The sequence below is a fragment of the Clytia hemisphaerica genome, unplaced genomic scaffold (genome assembly GCF_902728285.1).
Source record: "Clytia hemisphaerica strain Z4C2 unplaced genomic scaffold, Clytia hemisphaerica genome assembly, whole genome shotgun sequence".
Taxonomy (NCBI): domain Eukaryota; kingdom Metazoa; phylum Cnidaria; class Hydrozoa; order Leptothecata; family Clytiidae; genus Clytia; species Clytia hemisphaerica.
In genome coordinates, this window is record NW_027103648.1 from 1341117 (window position 1) to 1366334 (window position 25218).

At 35.9% G+C, this 25218-nt stretch overlaps 1 protein-coding gene across 1 annotated transcript; it reads left to right on the forward strand.

Moving 5' to 3' along the window:
- The first annotated feature begins 5900 nt into the window (after positions 1–5900).
- Positions 5901–21397, forward strand: LOC136803056 (mucin-2-like). Its single transcript, XM_067059809.1, has 19 exons — positions 5901–6041; positions 7137–7226; positions 7541–7798; positions 8413–8718; positions 9201–9476; positions 10476–10628; positions 10931–11059; positions 11718–11996; positions 12318–12605; positions 12866–13147; positions 14548–14826; positions 15213–15479; positions 16833–17096; positions 17828–18001; positions 18307–18627; positions 19131–19310; positions 19618–20019; positions 20247–20627; positions 21060–21397. Exons 2-18 carry the CDS (start codon positions 7163–7165, stop codon positions 20426–20428), a joined length of 4104 nt encoding a protein of 1367 aa, XP_066915910.1. The 5' UTR covers positions 5901–6041; positions 7137–7162; the 3' UTR covers positions 20429–20627; positions 21060–21397.
- Positions 21398–25218: the final 3821 nt, after the last annotated feature.

Here is a 25218-nt window from a genome sequence, read left to right on the forward strand (position 1 = left end):
ATTATGGATTGTCGTTATACGAGAACAGCTAGAAGTGATTTTCAATGTTACTATGGTGCCCTTTCTTATGAAATCTACAATGATGCATAATTTCTTGTAAGTTGGCTCATTACCTTTTTTTCTATCACTTTTTATACATTGCACTGGACGAAATAAGACCGAATTGCAATCCTGGAAATATATTTAAAAATATGATATTTCAATGAATTTCAGATTTTGAAATTCCTTAACTTTGGAAAAATAGAAAAGTCATAATTTCCATATTTACAAATGTATAAACAAAAGTATTGTTTTGTTTACAAATGTATAAGGAAATATCATATTTTCAAGATATTTCCAGGACGGGAAATCTCTTATTTCGCCCAGTATTGCTTTTGTTCTTAAACGGATAATCAGATGGTTTGAGATGGTTTGGCCTGCAGAAAAGTTATGTGGTCCTGAGTTAAACTTCCTAGTATTTTTGTGTGTCTATTTTCCAAAGTCGAGATATCAAATATAAAAAACTTGTAAATTGACTCTGCTTAGGATAACACAAGAAGTCCACATGCAAAACCTTTGGGGGTACTACCCTCCAGCCGAGATCTGAAAAATGGAACCTATGTGTTTATTTTTGCCAAAATTTGTGCTCTGAATGGGACTGAAATTCAAAAATTTTCCCAAAATTGTCCTTCTTTTTTCCCAAATTCCCCAAAAAAGTACCCTGAGGTTTTTGTGACCCTACCTGGGATTCATGGAGGTAAAAACCTGACCAGTCGCACATCCCTGCAGCCCTTTTTGCCGAAGTACCCCCTCCCCTTCCCGGGATCCAAAAAATATGAAACTATCTGATTTTTCCATTTTGGATAATAAGTAGGGGGTTATATGCTAACTTTTCTAGCTTGTGCAGATAAAACTAAATCAGTTCAGAGGAAAACAATCGACAGTGAAAACTTCATGTTTTTAATAAGAGAGAGTAGAAATTATTCACCTGGAAGCCTATAATCGTCCATACTCGAACCCAGTTCCTTAGTTCGCTTTTTTATGATTTTGACAGCGCGCACGAAAGGCTGCATCACTATTGTATAACTATTGCCCATCATGAAGTAAAATCAAAAAGTGATGCAAGTGGCTCTGGGTATGACATTGGAGAACGTCCTGAAGGGACACATCCTTCTGATTTACACGTATTAAGGAGGAGTTGTGTGGTGTACTCAAGAATTACATTCTTATTAAAATGCAGGACCTATCATTTGTGCTGTAGTCATTTTGCTTTGCAAGATCACTGAATTTTACCTACAGCTGGTCCCGAAAGTAAATTCCTAATTACACCCCAATGATTAACAAAACAAAAGATTTATAAAAACGAAGCCCCCTTTCTAGATTTTTCCACGAAAACTAACTGTTTCATTTTCCCTCTTTGCTAAATAACATCAAATCACATCTAATCAGAACAAACTAATATGCAATTAAATAAAAGTCATTAAATTTGCAACCCACACTGTCTCATTAAATCAGGTGCGCTTATCATTAAGATTTTTAAACTAGTTAACGCACTTAAGTCGTTATAAAGTTATTTTTATTGTCATAGTAATATTAATGTTTTATGACTTGCACGTCATTAGCTCGTTACTAGTAATTGCGAATCGTCCGAATTTTTCAAATTTCATGGGTTTTGGGTGTATTATAGGGTGCGGTGGTGGTATGTGAAAAAGCCCCGCCCGATGTTTTGTTCTTTTTCACCTCAGACTCTTTCCTTGTGATTATTGCGTTATGTTCATTTTGTTTAACGCCCGAAGAGCTTGAATAGGTTGGAATCTTCTTGGTTAATAAATACCATTTATTTCCCATCCAAAACGCGTGACCCGTGTGGTGTGGTGACTAACCATGGATTAAACATTTATAAATCGCCAGATTTCGAAAAATGTACTATCAATCTGTCATTTCTACTTACGCGGTATCAATTGTAAGGCATTCATCTTTTCTTGCTCAGGGACAAATTGAACATTACACTTAAGCCCTTCATTCCAACTCTACATTCACGCAAACCCGATTTTCAGAAAATCGGGAAATTCTTTGGGTAAATCGGGAAAAAATTAACGCATTCACGCAATCTAAAAGTCGACGCAAGTTTTTTCAATTCACGTATTCAAGCAACCAAAAAAGCTCATTCACACATTCACGCAAACTGCTTGGCGAGGGCTTTTATTCACAACGTATGCCTAGAAGAATACAGTTTTAAAACAGCTGGATATCTTATTATGTTCGATAGCCTTATCAAAATTAATTTGACACACCTTTTGGATACTGTGGTGACCTTATCATCTTACTTACTGGTATTAAAGGTTCTAGGCTGCAAGGAAATAATGGTTTTGGTGTTGTACATGCTTTTTTCTATAAGAATAACTTCTATAAGAATATCAGATTTCAGAGTTAGAACAATAGGCCTATTGTTTAGAACAATAGAAAAATGCTCACCCTATTCTTATAAAAAAAAGCGTGTATCTAACAATCAAATTCAAAGTTGGCACCTTTTTTGCAATCAACCATTTGCTAAAGGAGACCCCCAGCAGACCTTCAACTCACGCAATCACGCTTTCACGCAATTTTTTTTTTGCAACTCACACAATTTCTGTTTTCCAATTCACGCATTCACGCAATTTCTTTTAAATTTCACGCATTCACGCAAGTGAAATCAAGCATTCTTGCAAACGGCTGGGGAGCCCTTAAGACCTATCAAGGAATTCAGAACAAAAAATGAAAAACGAATAACACCGATAGGCACAAGAATGCCTCTTAATTAACCAATCAGTCAATCAATCAGATCATTTTTTTCCTTCATTTCATTTGGCGGTGTGTCATTTTAAAGTTATTGCCCCATAAATAGTTTGTAATACTCTTCAATCGAAAATAATTTGATAACATATGGTGCTGCACATTAAAATTCCTTCACAACGTGCTATGAACACCCTAAACGATTAGTGGAAAAACAATTTCACGATTATTAGAATGAAAACAGTTGTAAGGAAAGAATACAAACAAAATTTTAAGGGTAACCACAGAAAAGCCTCTTAGCTGCCCCTTGGCGGCCCCTTAGTGGTCGATATTTTTTGGAGTGGCGAAAAGCAAGGGTCAGAAAAAGCGCCTCTGATTACTATTTTTGGTGCTTTCGAAAAATGTTTACCTAGCTTTGGTCAACCTACAACGCTACTGGCACATGCAGGGGTTTTGCTTTGTTTTTGGTAGGCAGGTGAAAGAAAAATTAACTCTGGCGATTTCTAGATTCTAGGCCGGCGAATCCTTAGCAAGTACAGTGTATTGATTATCGTAAGTATGTACTTGAGGCGGCAAACCGAACTTTTGAACGGCGAATTATTTTTTTTTCGTGCCTTGGACCGGCGAAATTCGCCGTTTGCCGAGCCTAAATAAGATCCCTGCTTATGCTCCCTCCGACCACACATTTTCTGATATAGAATTAGAAAAAGAGATGATATAATTTGACCTTTGCTCGAAATCTTTATTCTTCTCACCTAAAGTGTGGGTCAACGTTAAACATTGAAGAAAAATCAAAAAAATCATTTCTTATCATTTTCATCAAGAAATCATTTTATGTTGTTTATTAGTCGCTTAGTGTAATAATATGTACAATCTGATGCACATGTCCCGGAAATTGATTTTACCTTGCAACTCATACAAAGTGTAATTTTCAGATTTCCGCCCGTCGGAAGCTTCAATAGGTTGTATAAATCATATAATTTTAAACTTTCTGATTGATTTGTTCCGGGCGAAAAGTCACGAGTTTTTAAAGTCGGTAGAATAGGAAGTGTAGTGGTACGGGTCTTTGCTCTCAAACTCTATTTACAGAAACGGCTTTTATTTTATACCCATTGAGGGCATTCGATTTGAAAACAACCGTCTGCTATCAGACCTTTACAGTACAGAGAAAATTTAGTCAAACTTGTGTGACAAGTCGACCCTTTTTCTCGAAAATCTTTTTCTTTAAGGTAAAAAATGGTGAGATTTTCGGATCTCGGAGCCCCCTACCCGGAATTTAAAACCATTCATACACAATTTAGCTTAGTCCTCCTTGAAAATAATATAATACAGTAATAATAATTGAATTTTGACATTTAACATTATAGTTTATTATTCCTGATTTTATAAAGTTTAAAATGTTAGTACCTATCATGTCAGGTTTTATGACTTTATTGTGAAGATTGGTCATGAAATCAAGATGACGGGTACGTCCGAGCCAAAGTTCGAAGATCGACCCTCCGAAAGGGTTAGATTGAATGTTTTTGCCAAATTTTGAAGTTTTTAAGACCACTGGAGAAACTTTTTTCCCAAAATTATTGTCAAGTTTTGCTCATAATATCAAGAATTTATGCCCCTTTGATTGAGTCAATCTTCGATTTTTGCAATTTAGAAAATCCTTCGAAAAAGACCGAATTTCTTTATTATTTTTTTTGTAAAGCACCTGGCCCACAGAACATGAACGAGCACCAATAATTTTGACGTAAACTTGACGTTCTTACCACCAAAAGTTAAAATGGTGACAATTGAAAGAAACAAGCGGGAAAAGTTTGCTATGATGAAAAGTTTTAGGATGTAGAAAAGAATTTTCATAACCATACTGTTATGCGTCAGATGTTGTATCAGAAAAAACATCTGCGTTCTGTGGGCCAGCGACCCTCCTCCCAACCTTGAGCTTTCTAAACTTCTATGTAAACGACTACGCTGTTGCGCAGTGACACCATTTTTGCGTTGTCATAGTAACATGAAACAGTTAGTCAGCATTTTACAATGCAAAACCTCCGTCACATTGTTTAGTAAAGTAGAGAAAAAGAATGTTCCAAAATGACCAAATTATTGTTTTATTACTAAGACAAAAGAAAAACAACAATTCACATGGTCTACACGTGCTCTATGTAATTAATTTGCAATTTTTGGGTGTACACCCCTCATTTAGCACTAACAAGAATCAACAAATATCAAATTAATTTCACAATCTGCTCTTCATTGTTTCAATAGAGAAAATTGCTCAATTTGCATTATGTGATGCTTGAAATTCAAACTAAACGCCCTTGGTTACTTTTTATAAGACTTGAAACTTGAAGACTTTATAAGAAAATTTGAAAACCCATGGAAAATAAGACTAGTGCGCAGACTGAGGCTAAATTTCGTGAGAAAAAAATTGTAAGACAAGAGTTTAAAGTTTCCAAAGCACGCTCTATGAAATATAAGAGCATTTTAACTGATATTTTGCTCATATTTTAACAATGCATAAAACCTTACTCTTGTCTCCCGGAATAGACGCCCCCGCCGCTAATTGTTAAACGAAAAAAAATCCATCCCCCCCGCTCTTATTAAGACCCCCCCCCCAATTAAATTCGAATAATTTGATGTTCTATTACAGTGTAGATAGACCTTAAACTTGTTAAAATTTTCCTTTTTGTTAGTATTTGTCGTATTTTACGTGTTCATTTGTTAAAGTTTCTTTTTCGTTGTTGAAATTGATATCAGTTGAAAAAAATTCTGTCTTCGAATTACCCCCCCCCTCTTATTCCATCCCCCTGCTTATTAGAATTTAGAAAATTTTCCTACCCCCTGCTTATTCGGACCCCCCCCCGTCTATTCGGGAGACAAGAGTACCTTCATGACTCCTATTACTGTCAAACCCCAAAATTTACCTATTTAGTGACTTTCGAACATCAATAAACATCTTGGTTCTTATAATAATGTAAATTCTTATAAGAAAATTACCAAATAAAATGATGCTGATGTTAGTGATTTAGCAACAAACTCATCTTAAAGCAAAGAGCCCTCTAACGAGGTTGAACTAAAAAACGTCATTAGAGCATTTTTGTGGTCAATCTTTTGATTTAATTATTTTATAAATGATGCGAAAAAAGGGTATAAAACAGGCATCTCAAAGACCTGGAAATTCATATCAAATCATTCTTCGTGCAGCAGACACTAAGAGGACAAGAAGCGAAACAGCAAAGAAGACAATTTTCATTTTTTTGCAAAACCGATGCTGAATTGGTAAATTTCAACTGAAATTGGTAAGTAAAGCTTATAGATTGGGCTCTGCCAGAAAATTTTCGTATATGGGAGTGGAGGATATACTGGACATTTTATCCGGGAGGAGTAGTGAAAAATCTACAAAATTTGCCTTGTTTGTTGGGGCAAAACTGCTTTGTTTAGGGGTAATTATGAATGTCCGGGGGTAAATTTCCTGAAAATTATATATCCTCCACCCCTATATATTCATTTTTTTTCTGGAAGAGCCCATTTTTATTTTAGTTTCTTGATCGTGTGTTTTCTTTTGGGTTCAACATAGGCTTTACGATGTTAACCAACAGTTTTATATGAAACACCCTTGTCTCACAGCCCCGCTGCAAGTTTTTTCCTCAGTGGGCGTGAAAATTTATATCAAAATATAGGGTGCAAAACTCCATTGCCTTTCGAATGGGGATGAAATCAAAAAAATCAATTTTCCAGGTATTAATTTTTTCCACCAGGGACGAAACTTTGGGTAAATCTTCCAGTGGGGTGGGTCGTGACAAGTTTTAGAAGTTTAACAATATCTTGAAAAAAATTGATAATTTACCCAAAAGGTTATGATATCCTGGGAAAATTCATAGTGAAATTCCTGTACTAGAAAAAAAATCGTCCGCTTTCTCATAAAAGCCTTGTATTTCATTCTCTGAAGAAAGTTAAACTGTCATTTTCTTAACGAGTTTTAGCCAATGACCCTTTGATTAATTACAGACACGGGATTAATTAATTCTAACAATATCCCTTATGATGTGGTTTTAAATAGCACTTTACTGTCAGCCATTGTTTGAAAACTTTTGCACGTGTGTAAATCTTTTCGACAAATCTTTCAAAAACTTCTCCTTGTTAGGGTATATTTACCCTTTGGTAGGACAAATTCTAATATTAATCTTTTACACGTTTTTTTATAAGAACTTCCAAAATTTTTGAAGCTTTCGGATGTCTTAACTTTTTAATCCTAAATATATAACATATTCTTATTTTGACCATTTTGTGAATACTTTTGGTGTTTTTGAGTCCACAAAGCCTTAAAATGTTCTTAACTTGTTCTCCCTTAAACCAATCAACGAATCAATCAATTTGTTTATTTTCCACCATAGAGTAAACAACCAACCCATCTTGGAAGATGATACAAAGGATAGCCATTGTGCTGTCGCTATGGGCAGTTCTAGTTACCGCACAAAAATCAGGTTAGTTTGTAATTTTTTAAACACTTTTTATATAAGTTCATTGGAAGGATTTTTGACTCTAGAAAACGTAACTTTTGAAAAATAAATTCCTCACAGAATCCCGACATCTTAAAAGCAACTGCAACAGACTACATCCTTCACTTTTGAGAACAAACTTAAAATGAGTTAGAAGGAAGTAAGCTTCACAAAGAGCCTGAAACTTGATTCGATCAAAAACTGCAATTATATCAAGAGAAATAAAAAAAAAAAAAACAAACAAGTGTTATTCCCGCATTTATAAATACATAATTTATAAAAACATTCATATACCTCAGGTACATTGGATATTGGTGAGGTAACAACTGACAGTATCGACACGTCATTCACTTTTGACGTCGCGCCGACCAAATTGACGGCCACTTTAGACCAAAAAGATCCATTTAAACGACTGATCAATGCAGAAGAAATGACCATGACAGACACCACAAGGAAATTTGACAACCTCACACCGTTAACAGATTACACTGTGGAGATTGCCGGCTCTGATGGTGCTGGTGCACAAGTCGCTTTGAAAAAAGATGTCCAAACCAAAGGTGAGGGCCATTGTAAAACTTTTTCCCACAGTGGGGATGAATTTTTTTATTTAAAAGCCACAATGGGGATAGAAATTCTATTGTTCCTGAGTCGAAATATCCGGTGGGGATGGTTTTGGAGTGCAATTTTTTTACTTTGAATTTTGAATGGGGATGAAATCAAAGTCAATTCCCCAGTGGGGATGAGATTGTAGGGTATTTTTCCCAACGGGCACGAGATTTTGGCCGAATTTTCCAGTGCAGCTGGGGTCCCAGCGGGTCTGTGACATAGGGGTGTATTGTTCAATTTGACCGATCACTGTATGGGAAAGTTAGCAAGGAACGAATGATATCAAAACCTGTCTGTAAGTTTACCAGGGTCGGAAGACATCATTAAATGTCTCTATCTCTAAGTATGTAAATACAATGACTATTAACACTTGATGATAGTTGACCCATTCAAACTCAATACCCTCTCATGCAGGTGTTTTTTGTTTTTCAGCGCTATAAAATACTGTTATTTCGAGAATTTATCTTCCTTAAAAAGCGTATTCTAATACGAGATGATAGCAGAGTTCCGTCTGTGAATCTTCCACAGAATATTAACTCCCATCAACTTCTTTTTATCACTATAGGTCCACCAGTCAATAATGTTAAAGTCGATGCAACAGAAGCTACTGGTACCAAAGCTACAGTCACCTTCGATGAAGTCACTGGTCTCAAAGATATCCAAGATACTGCTGATGTAGAAGTTGAAGCCTGTCCCGCTGATAAAACCAAATGCGTCACCCAAACTGTCAAAGCCAAGGGAGGAACGACTGTTGAATTTGAAGGACTTACACCAGGCACTGAATATACTTATTCAGCTTACGTTAAGAACCCAGCTAATGACGCCAAAGGGCCACCTTCCGAAGGGAAATTTACAACTGCACCAGGAACTGGTGAGTTTGATTCCTTTTTATGTTTCCTAATTGAATTGGAGCCTGATATTAACTATCTTTAGCAATAATGCGGAAAGTATCCGGAAAGCCTCCAAGAAATAAGAATAATTTGCCAAGTTCTTTTGGAATTAAATATACAGCTCTTATTGAATCTTCTTGCTATACATTCATTAAACAGTATACAGCTGATACGCATCGTTGATAACGTTAGAAGTGTTTGTGTTAAAATTTTCAATAAAACTATATATAGTAGATAGAGTTGATATTTAACGAGAATAATCCAGTAATCTAAATCTAAGACTTTTCGACAATCCTTCGATTTTTTTTCACGAGGAGTACGGGCAGATGGCTTGGCTATGAATTGAAGCGACAATTGGAAGGGATCGGGATTCGAACCGCGAACCCCTGATTTACAGTACAGACGCTTTAACTACTCGGTTATCGCACCTTTACTGATCCTTATAAATAAACATTATTTTTAGTTCCTGTACCTGAAAACGTTAAAGGCGAAAAAGTTGAACCAGACTCTGCTGAAATCTCATACACCATGCCTAACAGTCCGGTCACGGTGGATCGTGCGGTCGTCGAAGTTACCAACACGGAGACTGGGCAAGCAGAACCTGTCAGCAACCGACCAATCAACACACCTGTACCTTTTACTGGTCTGGTGTCTGGAACCACTTATTCTGTCCGAGCCAAAAGTTTGACACCTGATGGACGTGAAAGTGAATATTCGACTCCAGTGACTTTTACAACCGGTAAGTAAAAATTACCCGCAGCTGGCACAAAACGTTGTTTCAACGTTCATCTAACGTTATATGGACTTTAAAACGTTAAAACAACGTTGTGTGCCAGCTGGGTATAATTATTTTTAGGTTACTCAAAATACTCCAGAAACATAACTCGTGGGCAATATCTTCTCAATTTTTTGACTGAGTTCTTTATGTAAAGATTTTAGCAGTAAGATTGTAAGGCGAGACCAATTTGACTAGCTCTTTTACGGGCCCGACCGACCCTGAAATCTCAAAAATCGAAATAAAAATAAAATAGATTTTGGTAGTACATTTTTGTTTTCATTGCTTAACAGATTGCCAAATTTGCAAAATTTTGGTAGTTTTTTCAAGGTTCTGAGAATTTTATGTTCAATTTTTTATTTTAGCCATGAATTCGAGCTTTTGTGTCTTTTTATTTTCTATTTCGCATTTTTGTCAAGATGTAGTAGTTTTTGCTGCCTTTCAAGGAGATTTTATGGGGTTAAATTTTATTTTTATTTTTTCGTAGCTTGGCCCGTAAAACAACAAATAAATTGGTCTCGCCTAACAGCTGTGGGAACTAATAATGTAGATCAAATTCGTACAAATCAAGGCAAGGGGACTAGCACAAACTCTTGATTTTTCGTATGAAAAGAAGCTTTTAGTCAAATTTGTATTCTGTGTTCTACCGCTAAAGGTATGTCATTTTGTCCTTTTAAAGGGATAATGAGATGGTTTGAGATCTTTTGCCTTCATAGTCCTGAGCAAAACATACAATTTTTTTTTCTCTAAGTGTTTTCCAAAGTCGAGAAATTTAAATTTAAAATCTCTAAAAATGGGTTCTTACATGATTCTTAAGTCAAAATTCTATTGTTTTATCGCACTCAAAACTCTGCTCAGAACCATCGAATTTATCTACTGGTCAAACATCTTAAGCCATCTGATTATCCCAATAAAGGCCTTGATAATTTTTTAATCATCCAATCATCTTTTTTTTGCATACAGGAGGAACTAAACCTATCCATCCAGTAAGACCATCAGATTTTGGTGAGACAACAACAAAGATCAGCTGGGATGCACCACCAGGTGAAGCTCCAGAACAATACGTTGTCACATACACTGATCCTTCTGGCAAAGAAACAATGAAAACTGTACCAGGTATGTGCATGTTTTTATGAGAACATCCAAAATTTCTTCTTAACATTTTTCTTAATATGTTCTTATTTTCGCCATTTTTTGAGTATTTTTGTCCAGTTTTCTATGAAATGAGGAGTTTCAGAGCCCGAAAAGCCTTAAATATTACTTGCTCTTAACATTTTGAACACGTTTTTATAAGAACATCCAATTTTTTTAAAACCCTTCGGATGTTCTTATCTTCTTAACTTGTTGAGTTTTAAGCTTAGAAATATTCTTAACGTGTTCTTATTCTCTGTTCATTTTTTATGATACTTTTCCAACAGGTGATCAAACTGAAATTGTGTTAGATGGGTTATCACCTGATACACCATATCAAGTCAAAGTCAATTCTATCAAAGGAGGCAAAAAAAGTACTGATGGACCAAGTCAACCCTTCAAAACACTCCCTAAAGGTAAACAAAAATATTCGATGTCACTGATCATTTCTTCACAAATTTGATTAAAATGGTGATACACATTTATTCTCCATTTTTACTTAAACCTATCCAACTATTTCCAAACTCTCCCAAACTCGAACAATTTACGACTCTTTTGGAACCATTCACATGTGGTTTTGAATTATGGAGAATTTTGACTATATTTTATTTATGTGTAAATGTTTCATATTTTTCACATAAAGAATGTCCGGGAAAATAAGGATTTAAATGAAAACTCAAGAGAAAAAATTAAAATTTTAGATTGTAAAATTTGCCCATTTGACTGCTGTTACGATTTAATTCAAAATTTCAAAGTTAAAAAAAGTACATTATTTCAAGTTTCATGCCTCACTACAATCATCAAATGTACAAACAGAGAACACAGTCAACTCTCTCTAATTCGAACCTCTGCAATTCGAATCTTTATATAATTTGAATTTAGACTTTTGTCTCCTCAGCTAAAAACCAGTACAAAATACTTTCTTTAATTCGAATCTTTCTGTAGTTCGAAGAAAATTCTTGGTCCCTTGAAGATCGAATTAGAGAGAGGTAACTGTAGATTACTGTTATAGTAAGAAAATTTTAAATACAATTTATTGACATCATTTTATATTACATCTTATTATTACAACAGTACCTCCACCAACAAATGTCGACACTCCAAACCTTCAACCAACAAGCACAGATATTTCATACGATTTAGATAGTTCAACTCCTCCCGTCAAAGACATCGAAGTCATTCTTATCAATCGAGAAACAAAAGAAGCAAAGACTTTAACATTCCCAGCAAACTCACCAAAAGGAACATTCAGTATCCCAGATTTGGTATCTGGCACTCAATATACAGTCAAAATGACAAGTGTGTCTCCGGATGGCCGAAAAAGTGAACCAACAGAAAAAGATTTTACAACAAGTGAGTCTTTGTTCTTTTTGTTTCACCTAAAGCGAGCTACGAAGCGAACTATAAGTTTCCCAACTGTATCAATGAAGTTATGTACATTTTTTTTCCATCTGGGGCTTGATAATCATAGCTCGAGTTTGAAGATTAAGGGTCGCACATGTTTCATGTTCTTTCTTCTTTCTTTTAATATTGTATATATTAGCTTTAAGAAGCAACAAAAAGTTTGCTCAAGTAAAAATATTATATATTAGGTGGACAAATTACACGAGATTTCATATAAGAGCCTCAAATGAGCATTAATTGACGATAATTTTAATTTCTTATCTTCTTTAGCTGGTCCAAAGCCCGTTGAAAAACCAACTGTTTCTGACGTTCTTCCAATGTCTGCCAAAGTATCATGGCCAGCCAGTAAGAATCCTGTCGACACATACGAAATCACAGTCAAAGATAAAGATGGTAATGTTGTCAGAACCATCCCTGGCATCCCAGGTACCTCAACTGAGGCAACGATTGGTCAATTGACACCAGAGACTGATTATACTGTCACTGTTAGAGGTGTTAAGGATGGTGTTAAAGGTACAGATTCACCAGCTTCAGACCCGTTCAAGACTCTTCCAGTCGGTAAGTTGTCTCGTTAGATTTCTAACTTCATTTAAAAGCTCGAAGTAAATTTTTAAGCGTCATCGAAAATTTTTTATAGATCTATACTATAGCTTTTAGAACTTGATAATGTCGGTGTCTTTGTCAATTTTGGTGTATCCTTGTAGGTTTTTTTAAACCATTTGTATCTAAAGAGGGACTGTGGATTGGGTGGGTATTGAACTATTTTGATCTGATGAATATGCAATATATAATTTTTTGGATTTTGATTATTTTCTTAGTTCCTGCACCGCAAAACGTCCAATCTAAAGAAACAACAGCAGATAGCGCTACTCTCACATACGATATCCCTCCAAATAATGCTGACGTCAAAACACTCAAAGCTGTCGTCACAACACGAGATGGTACCACTGTTAAAACTATCGAAGTTCCAGCTCAAGAACCTTCTGGTGAAATTTCAATCCCTGGATTACAACCCGGTACTGAATATTTCGTACGTGTGAAATCAGTTAGTGGAGATGACAGAACGAGTGAATATACTACTTCGCAGCCTTTCACAACAGGTCAGTAACGATTTCCTATTTGTTTTCAGCTGTTACGTAACGTCGCCTCAACGTTATATGGACGTTGTGGGTGATAGGTGGATGTGCTCTGGACGTTATATTGATGTTCTGTGCCAGCTGTTCTTCTTTTTAGCACCGTTCTCATGAACAGGTTTTTTTCACATTCCACAAGAATTCCACAAAATGAAAACAATATTTTCCTCTTCGAAAAGGATTGAAATTCTACATTTGAAACTTGAAACACACAGCATAATGATGACTTACCTCTAATAGCCAATCATATGTTGTTGTGTTTTTTTTCATTATGGCGATATCATGGTGCTGGAAAAAAAACTGCCTTCGTCTGGTACAGATTAAATAGCAACAGACCTTCAACAAATAGAGTAGATATTTTATGTAGATGGTCAAATTATCTAGGACTTTTAGACAATATTTCAGCCAGAAGGGTTAGCTATCTTAAATCTGAATAGGATATTGGACTGTGCTGGATTCGAACCAAGAATCCCTCTATTATGGTGTTGACTCGGCTATTGCTCCTTAAAAGTTTTTGTAGATCTGACCATAGAGGTATAAAGAAAACAGGAGTTGAATGTGTCGGTAATTGGTCGTTAAAGTCTTTTGATTTCTTTTATAAAATGTATCAAAAGAAATTCTAAGCTCGCCCGATGAAATAAGACTTTTTAGTAGAACTCAAGTTTGCTCTGAACATTCTAATAATCAGTATTGAAGATTCTAGCCTTTTAATATACGAAAATTAGATAAAACTTCGTCCACGAAACAAATTTATGTTCCATTTCGCTATCCGTTCAATTTTGTTTTGAAAAGATATTTTCTCAAGCCAGAAAATGAAAAGTTCTTTATAAGCACACACGATTTCAGACTCAATTTGTAGACATAAAGTCGCTGGAGAATTTTGGAGGAAAGTATCAAGCAATAGAGTTCACCTGAAAGAAAACATTGATCGAAAAATCTTATCATTTGATGAAGGATTGCCAAGTTTACAGGCCTTTTTTTAGTCCAAATATTTTCTTACACTGATGTCAGAAACAATGAATCTCGTCTCATCTAATTTCTAAAGCTTAAATGAGCCAATAAGATTTAACCTATGGATAAAAGAGCTCATTAAAAATGCACGATATATGAGATTATGAGCATGCATACATCGTAACTTTTTTAATCGTAGGGCGAGCTTGGTTACAATAGCATACTTCTCCTGTCTTTCTTTATACCTCCATGATCTGACTGAACAAGTCAATCCTTTCGAACATTAAGTAAACGCTTTATGGATAACAGAATTTCAATGATTGTTCAATTTAATTGTTGTTTTGTAGATCTCGGGTCCTGATTGAGACCAAAATTCATTCAGATCAACTCATTTTTTTTTTCATTTTTCTATTCAGCTGGTGGTCAAAAACCAGGACAACCAATATCTGACATGGTATCTGACACATTGGCAAGAGTCAAATGGCCTGCAAATACTGAACCTGTTGATGAATATGAAGTAACGTTGACTGACAGCTCTGGTCAAACAACCACAAAACGCGTTCCTGGTGATGTCACTACAGCTTCGTTTATGAATCTTGATCCAGATTCACCGTATTCAGTAACAGTCACTGCTATTAAAGATAAAGTCCCTGGTTTACCGTCTGAAAAAGCAGATTTCAAAACTTTACCAAAAGGTAATAACATTGTTTATTTTTTATTACTCATCCTCATTAATTTAAATCAATTAGAGACACTTTTATAAGAACCTGAGAATAAATTACGAATAATTTGAGCCTGCAATCTCAAGAATTACTATCAAGAAAATACTGATATCAAGTCCATCAAAGAAGACGAATTAAATTTAAGATTTTCAGTATAGTATAGCTCAGTTGAATCTCTCCAGCAATATGGGAAACAAGTAATCCTACGAATTTAAAAGATTTTCAAAAATAAGCAGAGACAAATCCAAAAACCTTTAGATTTACGAAGAATTCCGAGTAGTCGAGCTTCGAGTTATGATTAACTCAGTTAAATAGAAATCTAATTATTTTGAATTTTATTCGCATTTTTTTCTCCATAGCATCGCAACCCACAAATGTCAGTGTTGGTGATGAAACAGAAACAACAGCTAAAGTTTCCTATGAAACAGATGATTCTTTGTATAGAGTACAAGCTGTTATTACTAACTTAAATAACGGTGAACAATCGCTTGAGGAAGTTCCAGCTGGTGATAACATGATTCCTTTGGATGGACTTTCACCGGGAACTGATTATAAAGTCGTCTTACGTGGCGTGACTAAAGACGGACGCATAAGTGATTCTACGGACGAAGTCACCTTCAAGACACGTAAGTTTGTAGATTAGATTTTATAGTACTTCTTGTATTTCATATTGGGTGACAGGAAGATAGCTTCTGAAATTGTGTCCATCTCCCCGTAAAACTCCTCTAGAGAGTTACGTCTAGAAGATTGTCCTCTGGAATTTTATCCCTGGGTGAGTAAGCTGTGCTATGAACGAGTTCACCTTTTTTCGAAACGAAATCTCTCTTTAAACCCTTGATACATTCATTTTTGGGAAAAAGAAGGAAGAATCTAGAACTATAATTTCGACAAGCAATTAAAGTCTGTCCAGATATAATTGGCAGTGGAAACAAGAATGCCTGTAACTTTTGATAGTCAAATGTAATTATGGAAATTTTTTTTGCTTGTTTTAGAGAATCAAAAGCGCTATATTTGAATGTATTTTTGGTTGAAAAATTCACGACTTTTAGTGGTTAAATTTGCGATTGCAAAAATTGAGCTTTTTTTCTACTTATGCTATAACGTTCATTTTTACACCAGTGGTAGTTCAACCTTAGGTTAAGAAGTTTGTTAAATTTCAAGGCAAACAAGAAAGTCCTTCGGAAGATATGAGACCCGAAATACCCCTTGGTAGCACTTTTCTGTGAAGTATCAAATCTCCAACTTATTACTAAAAACGGGGGTTATATGTTATCTTTTTTGAACAGTGCAATTAAAAGTTGGAAAATGTTAAGTGTTGGTTCATTGGTATTATTGGTTATCATTTATTATTTCGAAACGAAGTGAAATCACAGTATAATTGCTTTTATTGAAAGATAGGCATGAACTTATATTGTCTTTGTTATTTTTAAGTCATTAAAGAACTTTGCTAATTCCCAAAACACTAAACACAGTTTGGCTATGAGGTCATTAAAAAGATCGTAAAATGTGTTATGATCGAAAAACTGTTTTATCAATCATATCACTACCCCCGTTTTTAGTAATAAGTCGGAGATTTGATATTTCACAGAAAAGTGCTACCAAGGGGTATTTCGGGTCCAATATCTTCCGAAGGACTTTTCTGTTTGCCTTGAAATTTAACAAACTTCTTAACCTAAGGTCGAACTACCACTGGTGTAAAATTGAACGTTATAGCATAAGTAGAAAAAAAGCTCAATTTTTGCAATCGCAAATTTAACCGCTAAAAGTTACGAATTTTTCAACCAAAAATACATTCAAATATAGCACTTTTGATTCTCTAAAACAAGCAAAAAAAAATTCCATAATTATATTTGACTATCTAAAGTTACAGGCATTCTTGTTTCCACTACCAATTATATCTGGACAGACTTTAGATGATGAGCTCTCTAATCGATAGAAATTGTTCATTCATTATTTGCACACTTTTTCCCATTTTATAGTTGAACCAACTACAACGACCCCAGAACCAACTACAACGACCACTGAAGCACCACTTACAACGACCACTGAAGAACCAACTACAACAACCACTGAAGAACCAACAACAACGACCACTGAAGAACCAACAACAACGACCACTGAAGAACCAACAACAACAACCGCCCAAGCCACCCCAGAAACGACAACGACTCCCCAAGATTTCCCAGACACAACAACGACCACTGAAGCACCGACCACTACTGTCAAAGCAAAGAAATTGAAATGTAAGTAGATTTGCGTCCTTCAAAAGTACTATAGACAGGCTCTGTTCAGAAGCGGGAGCATATGTTTATCAAAGCCTTTTGTTTAGACTCGATCTTTACGCCAATTATCGCACGACTTTTCAAAAGTCTTAAGATTGTTTACACGCCGGGTCAAATACCAGCCGGTTCGGCTATAAGAACTGAAGAAGGGGCGCGAGAAAATGTTTTTAAAAGTTTCCTCTTTTGTCCTAATTCTGCTGTATTAGCCTCCTTTTCAAAAATTTTCCACGCAGGACATTTTTATCCCAGCCTCCGCTTATTAAGTTTTGAGATTTTTTCCAAACCCCCCCCCGCTTATTCTAACCCCCTCGGCTATTAGGCACCCGAGAGTACGATGCTATCGTCCATCAGAGAGGTAGTAAACGTCGCAAAATCCATCACGGTTGTTTACGGAAAAAATAGTGGCGGTAAAGTTTAGAACAAGCGCCTCCGCCACTGGTTATTCCGCCCCGGTCTAACCTCAGTTTTGAAATTTATCCCGCCTCCTAAACTATTTCTTTTCTAGTGACCTTGTGTAGATCTTATGATCATCCACCATTACTGTAGCTGGGAGGTATCATAAAAATTGTTACATTAAAGGAAGAAATTTTGGCGGGAATTTAATTTGGCGGATTACTACCAAATCCGCAAAATTGTCTTCCTGCCAAAATTTCTTCCTTTAATGTAATTAAAACTGTTCTATATTTTCACAGGTCAACATCCTACATTGGATTTCTTTTGCAAGAAGAAAGACGGATACGTACCTCATCCACAATCACCACATTACTTTATGAACTGTTGGGCTGGTAGAGTTGAAGGATGTTACAAGTGTCCACAATCCAGTTTCTTCAATGTCGATTGCAATGGGTGTTCAAACTATCTCTCTGGTAAATCCCTAGGAACTTGTTTTTAATCCTGCACATATAGGCTTTTAAACTAATTAGGGTTTAAGATAGAGAAATCTTTTTAGGAAATTCAAGATTTTTAATCAATGAACAAGTTTATTGATTTCAAAACTATTGTGTGATATTTTCTTAGGAATGTTTAAAAATTCGGACAATAAAATGGTATCTCGGACGTCTTTCGGGACCAAGAAGCTACTTTTTATGTTCTATGGGGCTCAGCAGATCTTTTCTTAATACTTAAAATCCTTCTTATACAGCATCTGTAATTTTTCTCTATATTTTAACAGGAACTGCAGATTGTCCAGCAACAACTACAACGACCACCCAACCACCTCCAACACAAGCCAACCCAACTACTACTACTCAAGCTGCGCCAACTACTACACAAGCCGTCCCAACTACCACTCAAGCCGCCCCAACTACCACTCAAGCCGCCCTAACTACTACTCAAGCCGCCACGACTACTACTCAACCCGCCCCAACTACTACTCAAGCTGCCCCAACAACTACAACCGAAGCTCCCACTCAAGCCAACCCAACTACTACAACCAAGGCCCCTACCACAACTACAACCAAGGCCCCAACTCAAGCAGACAACTCACAATCTTGTAAGTTTTGAAAATGACTTAACTCTATCATAATGATGAAGCTTCATATATAAAAGATCTGTATCTTAAATTGTGATACAAATAGAAAAAAAAATTTTCAGCTTGCAATCTCGATTTTATGAGTCAATTCTCATTTTCAATATAGGTAACAATCACCCTCTTCAAATAAACAATAGTTATAATTCAATTACCAATTGAAAAGGTTGGGCTCAGACCACGCTCCCATAATACCGTTTTTTTGCGTTCTGAAACTTACGCATGGCTAAGTGAATACAGTTAACGTTCTCTAGTTCCATCTTCAAGGGGAATTGGATTCTCATCGAATAAGGGATCTTATCGAATAAGGGAGTGTCGTTTAGGAGAGTTTCTTGTTGACAGGGACTTTAAATTTCATCAAATAAGGGAGCCTATCGAATAGTAGAACGTCGAATAAGAGAGCGGCAGCTGTATTTTTTTTCAAACGGTTAAATTGATATTTTTCTACTATTCTTCTTTTTTTCTAGGTCCTCTGAATATTTGTTGGGAACGTCATGTTAGAAGTGGATACATTATCCATCCAACCAATCCAAAGAGATTCATTCAATGTGATTTCTTTATGACCAGAGGCTGTCATAATTGTCCAGATCACACGGTATTCAACCCTGTGGGAAATTATTGTGATCACCCACATAATGTTAAAAGAAGTAAGTCACTACCCGGCGCTTAATTTAATTTTATAGATGTTATGGATGGTAGATAATAAGGTCTACAGTACCTTTAACTCTTTTAAAGAACTTATTATACCAATCACAACAGGTTATTTTTAAGCTGTTGTTTTGTAGCTATTAGTTGATGAAGTCTTAGAATAACAGATCTTAGATTTGTATTTGGAAGGGATTTGAAGACTCCTGGACCTTCTGCACTTAATCTCCAATTCGAAATCTTTATATATCCACACTTTATGTGGAAACAAATCAACAAATTTCTGTAACTTATATTCTTTTTTCTTAGTGATGAGATATACCCAAGCTCCCGCCAAAACCACTCAAGCACCCACCCAACAGGCACCTGACACAACTGTAGCTCCTACCAACCCACCCACTCAACCTACTAACCCACCAACTGATCCACCAACTCAGCAAGCACAAACCGATCCACCAACAGACCCTACCGATCCGCCAACTGATCCACCAACCGACCCACCAACCGACCCTACCGATCCACCAACCGACCCTACCGACCCACCAACCGACCCTACCGATCCACCAACCGACCCTACCGATCCACCAACCGACCCTACCGATCCACCAACAGACCCACCCACACAAGCGCAACCAACAACCACCACAACCACTAAGGCTCCATATTTACATCCACGATCCACTCAATCTTCAGGAGGAAATGACCAATCATGTAAGAATCCTTTACAAAAAATAATACCAAACTCTTTACCAAACTCCAACCCCTTTTTTTTTCAAAATTAATACAGTCATTAATACAGTCTCTCGTCATTTAAACTTCTATTGTTCAAATCTTTCTTGAATTGAGAACTCCTTGTTTCACCCACTTACGCCTTGGCCGCACTCGATCATCGCTCTGGTTGAATAAAACTAAAACTTTTAATATTTTTTTCTTTACAGGTCCTAATCTTTGTGAACAAACTGGTACACAATTTGGTTATATGGCACATCCATCCAATCCAAAACGTTTCATTCAATGCGCACATGGTCGAACTGCTGGTTGCCAAAACTGTGCACCTGGAACTTCTTATGTACCACAAGTTGGAATTTTCCCTCATTCCACTGGTGGACATTGTGCTTAAACTTGGGAAATCAAATAATCACCGAGCTAGGTGAAAAAAGCTCCCCTTGTTTTTATTGATGACTATGAGAGAGATACCCTTTGGGCTTTGAAGAACCAACAACGAAATCTAGATAAAAAGAGAGGTTAATTTTCAAAAAAAATCTACAGTAATTTTCTTGATATGCTTAAGTCAAAAGTACGTCACTTTTCACATCAGGGCCCGGTTGTTCAAAAGTCGATTAGATTAACTCCCGATTAGCGCTAATCGCGATTAGATTTCGATTAGTTAATCCCGGCGATTAACTTCCGTTGTTCGAACGTCAGATTAACTAATTGTGGACATTTTGCTTATGTTTTAAAAAATCTTAATCTTGACGTCACTTTTCGAATGTTTTCAAAACATTCGAAAATCTTTTTTTGTTCAAATTTCTCACTTCAATGCAGCGACTTCACTTTTTTTGTAGGAAAAAGTCTCTTAATCCTGGGTCAGAGCAGGATTAAAATTTGGCCAATTTAATCGGGATTTAATCCAGATTTAAGCCTAATTTTTTTCGAACAACCGACGGTTCTGCGTTAATCGGCGCTAATCGAGATTTAATCGAGAATTAAGCTAATCGGCCTCTAATCCACTTTTGAACAACCGGGCCCAGAGGTACCCGAAGAAATCGGAATTTGGCCCCTGTGTTGCTATTTTTAATTCCAGTGTTTGCGGGTTTTCCGATAGGGAAAACGACGTAATCTTGACTCATATCAATTATTGAACAGCAAGTCCTGTCGACTTGAAAATGTTTTAACAGCGAATTTTTACCTTATGTAGTACTTAGCATGTATAATTTTGTGCTGTATTTCTTAAAATTTTACTTTCTTTATACCAACTTCTGTATTGTATACCAAAATGTTGAAAAAAATTAATGTATATATGTTTTTAGTATATAAAAATAATTTCAGTTTAATAAAAAAAAAATACTACATATAATCAAAAAATTTATATCACAAAATTGTGTCAATTACTATTTCCATCACTGAAACTACTGTAAAAAATTTCAAAATTTTATCCAAAAAATCGAAAAACTGCAACTAGGGGAATTCCTTCGAAATTATTACGAATGGTTTAGCCAAGTGGAACAACAATTTTTTTGACTTTTAAAACTTAAAGATTGACTGAAAATTTAAGATACCCTGTATGTTTTCTTCCTATAAGCATAACGTTTATAAACATAAGCAGGCTCAGATTTTGTTACCTAAACAATAGCTCTATTGTTTTAAGAACAATAGAATGCTAAACATAATGCGATCCTGATATAGGGGTATATAACGTGCTTATAAAAAACATGTATAGCTCTAGTTCACGCACCAGAGAGCTCTGAAAAGTCTCATTTCACCAATCAAATTTCAAATTTTGACTATTCTCATTTCCAAACCTTAACAAAGAAACTAAATATTTGATTTATTTAGATGCAAGGGTTTATTACACCCCTGTGCCACAGACCCGCTGGGAGCCCAGCCCCACTGGAAAGATTGACAAAAATTTCGTCCCAGGTAGGAAATTACCTTACAATTTCAACCCCACTTGGAAATTAACTTTTATTTCATCCTCATTCGAAATTCAATGTTTAAAAATTGGAGATGGGCTGGAGTTTTTATAAGATACTTCACTAATTGGTCATTTGAAGTAATAGAGATGACGCGTTCTTTACAAAAAGTAATAAAATTGTTTTCATTACATCTTAACGACCAACCAAATCACATAAGAGTAGGGGGGGATGTTATTTTGCAAAAATGGCATAAATTCTTAGCCCATTTGTCAAAAGTTGCCTTTGGGTATAAACAGAAGAAAAAATTATGTTAAAACCCTGTGGTACCCTTTTCAAGGTTGCCACGGGCAGGGTGCCACCGTGGCTCCGCCAGCAAAATCGAAATTTCAAAAATTTTCAAAACATAGTGAAGTGACCCCTCATTTGAAAGGTATTTTCATGCTGGTTAAGAAAATCAATATAATGAGGTTGAATAACACTGTCACAAAAAGTAATTTCCAACAGTTGGCAAAATGAGGATTTTGCTAAAAACGCAATTTTTTGATCGTTTTTCTTAAGTTACTTTTTATGAGAGTGTCTTTCACCCTTACAATATTGATTTTCTTAATCAGCATGAAAATACCTTTCAAATGAGGGGTCACTTCGCTATGTTTTAAAAAATTTTGAAATTTCGATTTTGCTGGCGGAGCGGCGGTGGCACCCTACCCGTGGCAACCTTGAAAAAAGTTCCACAGGGTTTTTACATGAATTTTTCTTCTTTTTATACCCAATGGCAACTTTTGACAAATGGGCTTAAAAAATTAGTCCTAACATCCCCCCCTAATAAGAGCTTGTAAAAACTCCAGCTTGTCCCAAAAATTGCACTTCAAAACCATTGCCACTGAATTTTTTAACGTTGGAACAAAGGAATTTCTATCCTCATTGGGATTTCAACAGGAATTTACATCCCTGCTAAGGGAAAAAATTCCACCGTACCGGGGCTGTGAGACAGGGGTGTTTTATTACATCAGTACGTTCATGCGCAGTAGCCACCTGTAGTTTTCCCATCACCAGCAATAAAATATGTTCCAGGAGCGCAATTATTACAACCGAATGATTTCCCAAAAGAGCATTGTATAAATCTTTTAGGGTTTGTTGGATGAGCAATGTTTCCATACATAACTCCTTTCTCCTTGCATATATCAGGGCCTACAAAAATATAAAAAGATAATTTAGATTCAAAGTAAAAACTTAGCTCAAATAGCATAACAGGCCTTAACAATTAGGCCCCTAGTCACCTTTCAAATCACGCAATCACGCAAAGAATTCCCAAATCACGTTATCACGAGTTAAATTTCCTTTATATCCCGATCACGTTGGTTCCTCCGATCACGCAATCACACACTTTAAAATCTTAAATCACGAAATCACGAACTTGAAAAAAACGCCAATCACGCCATCACGAAAACCGGGGGGTCTAAACAATGTCCATGTTTAACGCTAGATGAACTTTGAAACAACATTATCTGGCAGGTGGTTCCGAATAGACTGACCTTGCTTTAATCATGTAGATTGCCCGTACTTTTATTTCTGTTAACACCCGATATTTACGAAAGATTTTACTCTCAATATGGCGTTTGTGTGAAAAACACATGTGGGTCACTCATTTGAATGGGAAATAAGTGGCTTCGTTTCCAATCCTCTGTAGCACATTCGGGACTTAAAAATCAATGTAAAAAACATAATAGATGCCTGGTGAGTAAATTTGAGAGATGATCCTCTACTGATGAAAACTTACAATCTGGCTGTGGCGTAACTCCAGTGAAAGGCTTTGTTGATGATTTGGTTGTTGTGTTTGTTTTTGGTTCCTTTGTAACAAGAACTAAAAAAGATGTAAGAAATAATTGATGATCGTAGTTGCTATTTACTACCTGCTATTTGCTGGTCAGCGCCGAAATATATTGTCAATTTTGGGTAACTTAACGTTTTCTAGAATCTAAAGCTCGGGCGAGAATTGTGATTTCAGTACTTCCACTTTGTTTCAGTGGATTTCTTGATTTGGGAGGGGTTAAGTGGCTTTCAGGCTATGTTCTCAGCCATATTCGAACATTTTGAGCTTTTGGATCCCGAGATCCTAATCTCCTCAAGTCTAATAATAAAACTCCACTTTCTAACCGTACTTTAAAGCACTTAAAAATTACTTGCGGTTTTAAAGTTTTGAGGGAATTTCCCTTTTGTGCTAAATCTTTCGGTGCCTATTGTTGTTATCAAGATATGGCATTACTTTTTAGCTCTATATAGTATTTTGAGAAATATGTGGTGATTTACCATAATGAATCTCCAAAATATTTCAAAGAGATCTTTTAACTTACAAACTTGAAAATTATTTTTTTAAGTTTTTAGCTTGTAGAAATAGAAGATAAACACCATCGATGTTTTTAGCTTGTAGAAATAGAAGATAAATACCATCGATGGAAAGAATCTTGTATTTAGTTGCTAAAGCATTCAAATTTATTTAACTGCTAATAATCCAGTGGGAATTTAAGAGTTATATAGACATTCCTAGCAGTGGTGAAAATTCAGTGTCGTTTTTTGTAACAGGGATGAAATTTTTTTTACCGGGTACGTAGACTAATCTTTTCAGTAGGTAGGGCTCCAACTCAGTCAGTGACAGGGGACAGGGGGTGTACTAGCAGTAACTTCTTTTCTAGCTGTCTAATATTGTCTCATTGTTTCAACGTTAATCTAACGTTAGGGATGTTAGATGGACGTTAAAACTTATCAACAACGTTGATTGCCAACTGGGTGCGCGCACTCTGATGACATTCAACCTACCTTGTTGTTCTGTATGGAAGTTTATCGTTTCCGACTCCATTCCTTTTATTGAATTCTTCACAGCAAAGATTTCTACCATATACTTTGTATCAGGGCTTAAATCCATCAATGTAATGGTGGTAATATTGCCAAGGACTTTCTGAATGGATGATTGACCAGCGTTATTGGTGATTTTGATCTCATATGAATCCACTGGATTCTTATTTGCTTGCCAGCTGATTTGGGCTGTGGTATCAGTAAGGTGGTCTACTACGGCTTGTTTAACTCGTTTAGGTCCAGCTGTGGTTCAGGATATAAAAATAGTAAGAGGACTCTAATATTCATCCAATACGTGGGATTCACCATTTTCAATCTAAATACCTTATTTTATAGCAATATTTCAGGTTTATTGACCTCTATGAAGTATCTGCACAGACATTTTTCAAACTGAAGAAAGTTGTTTTAATCTGAGTATTCAAAA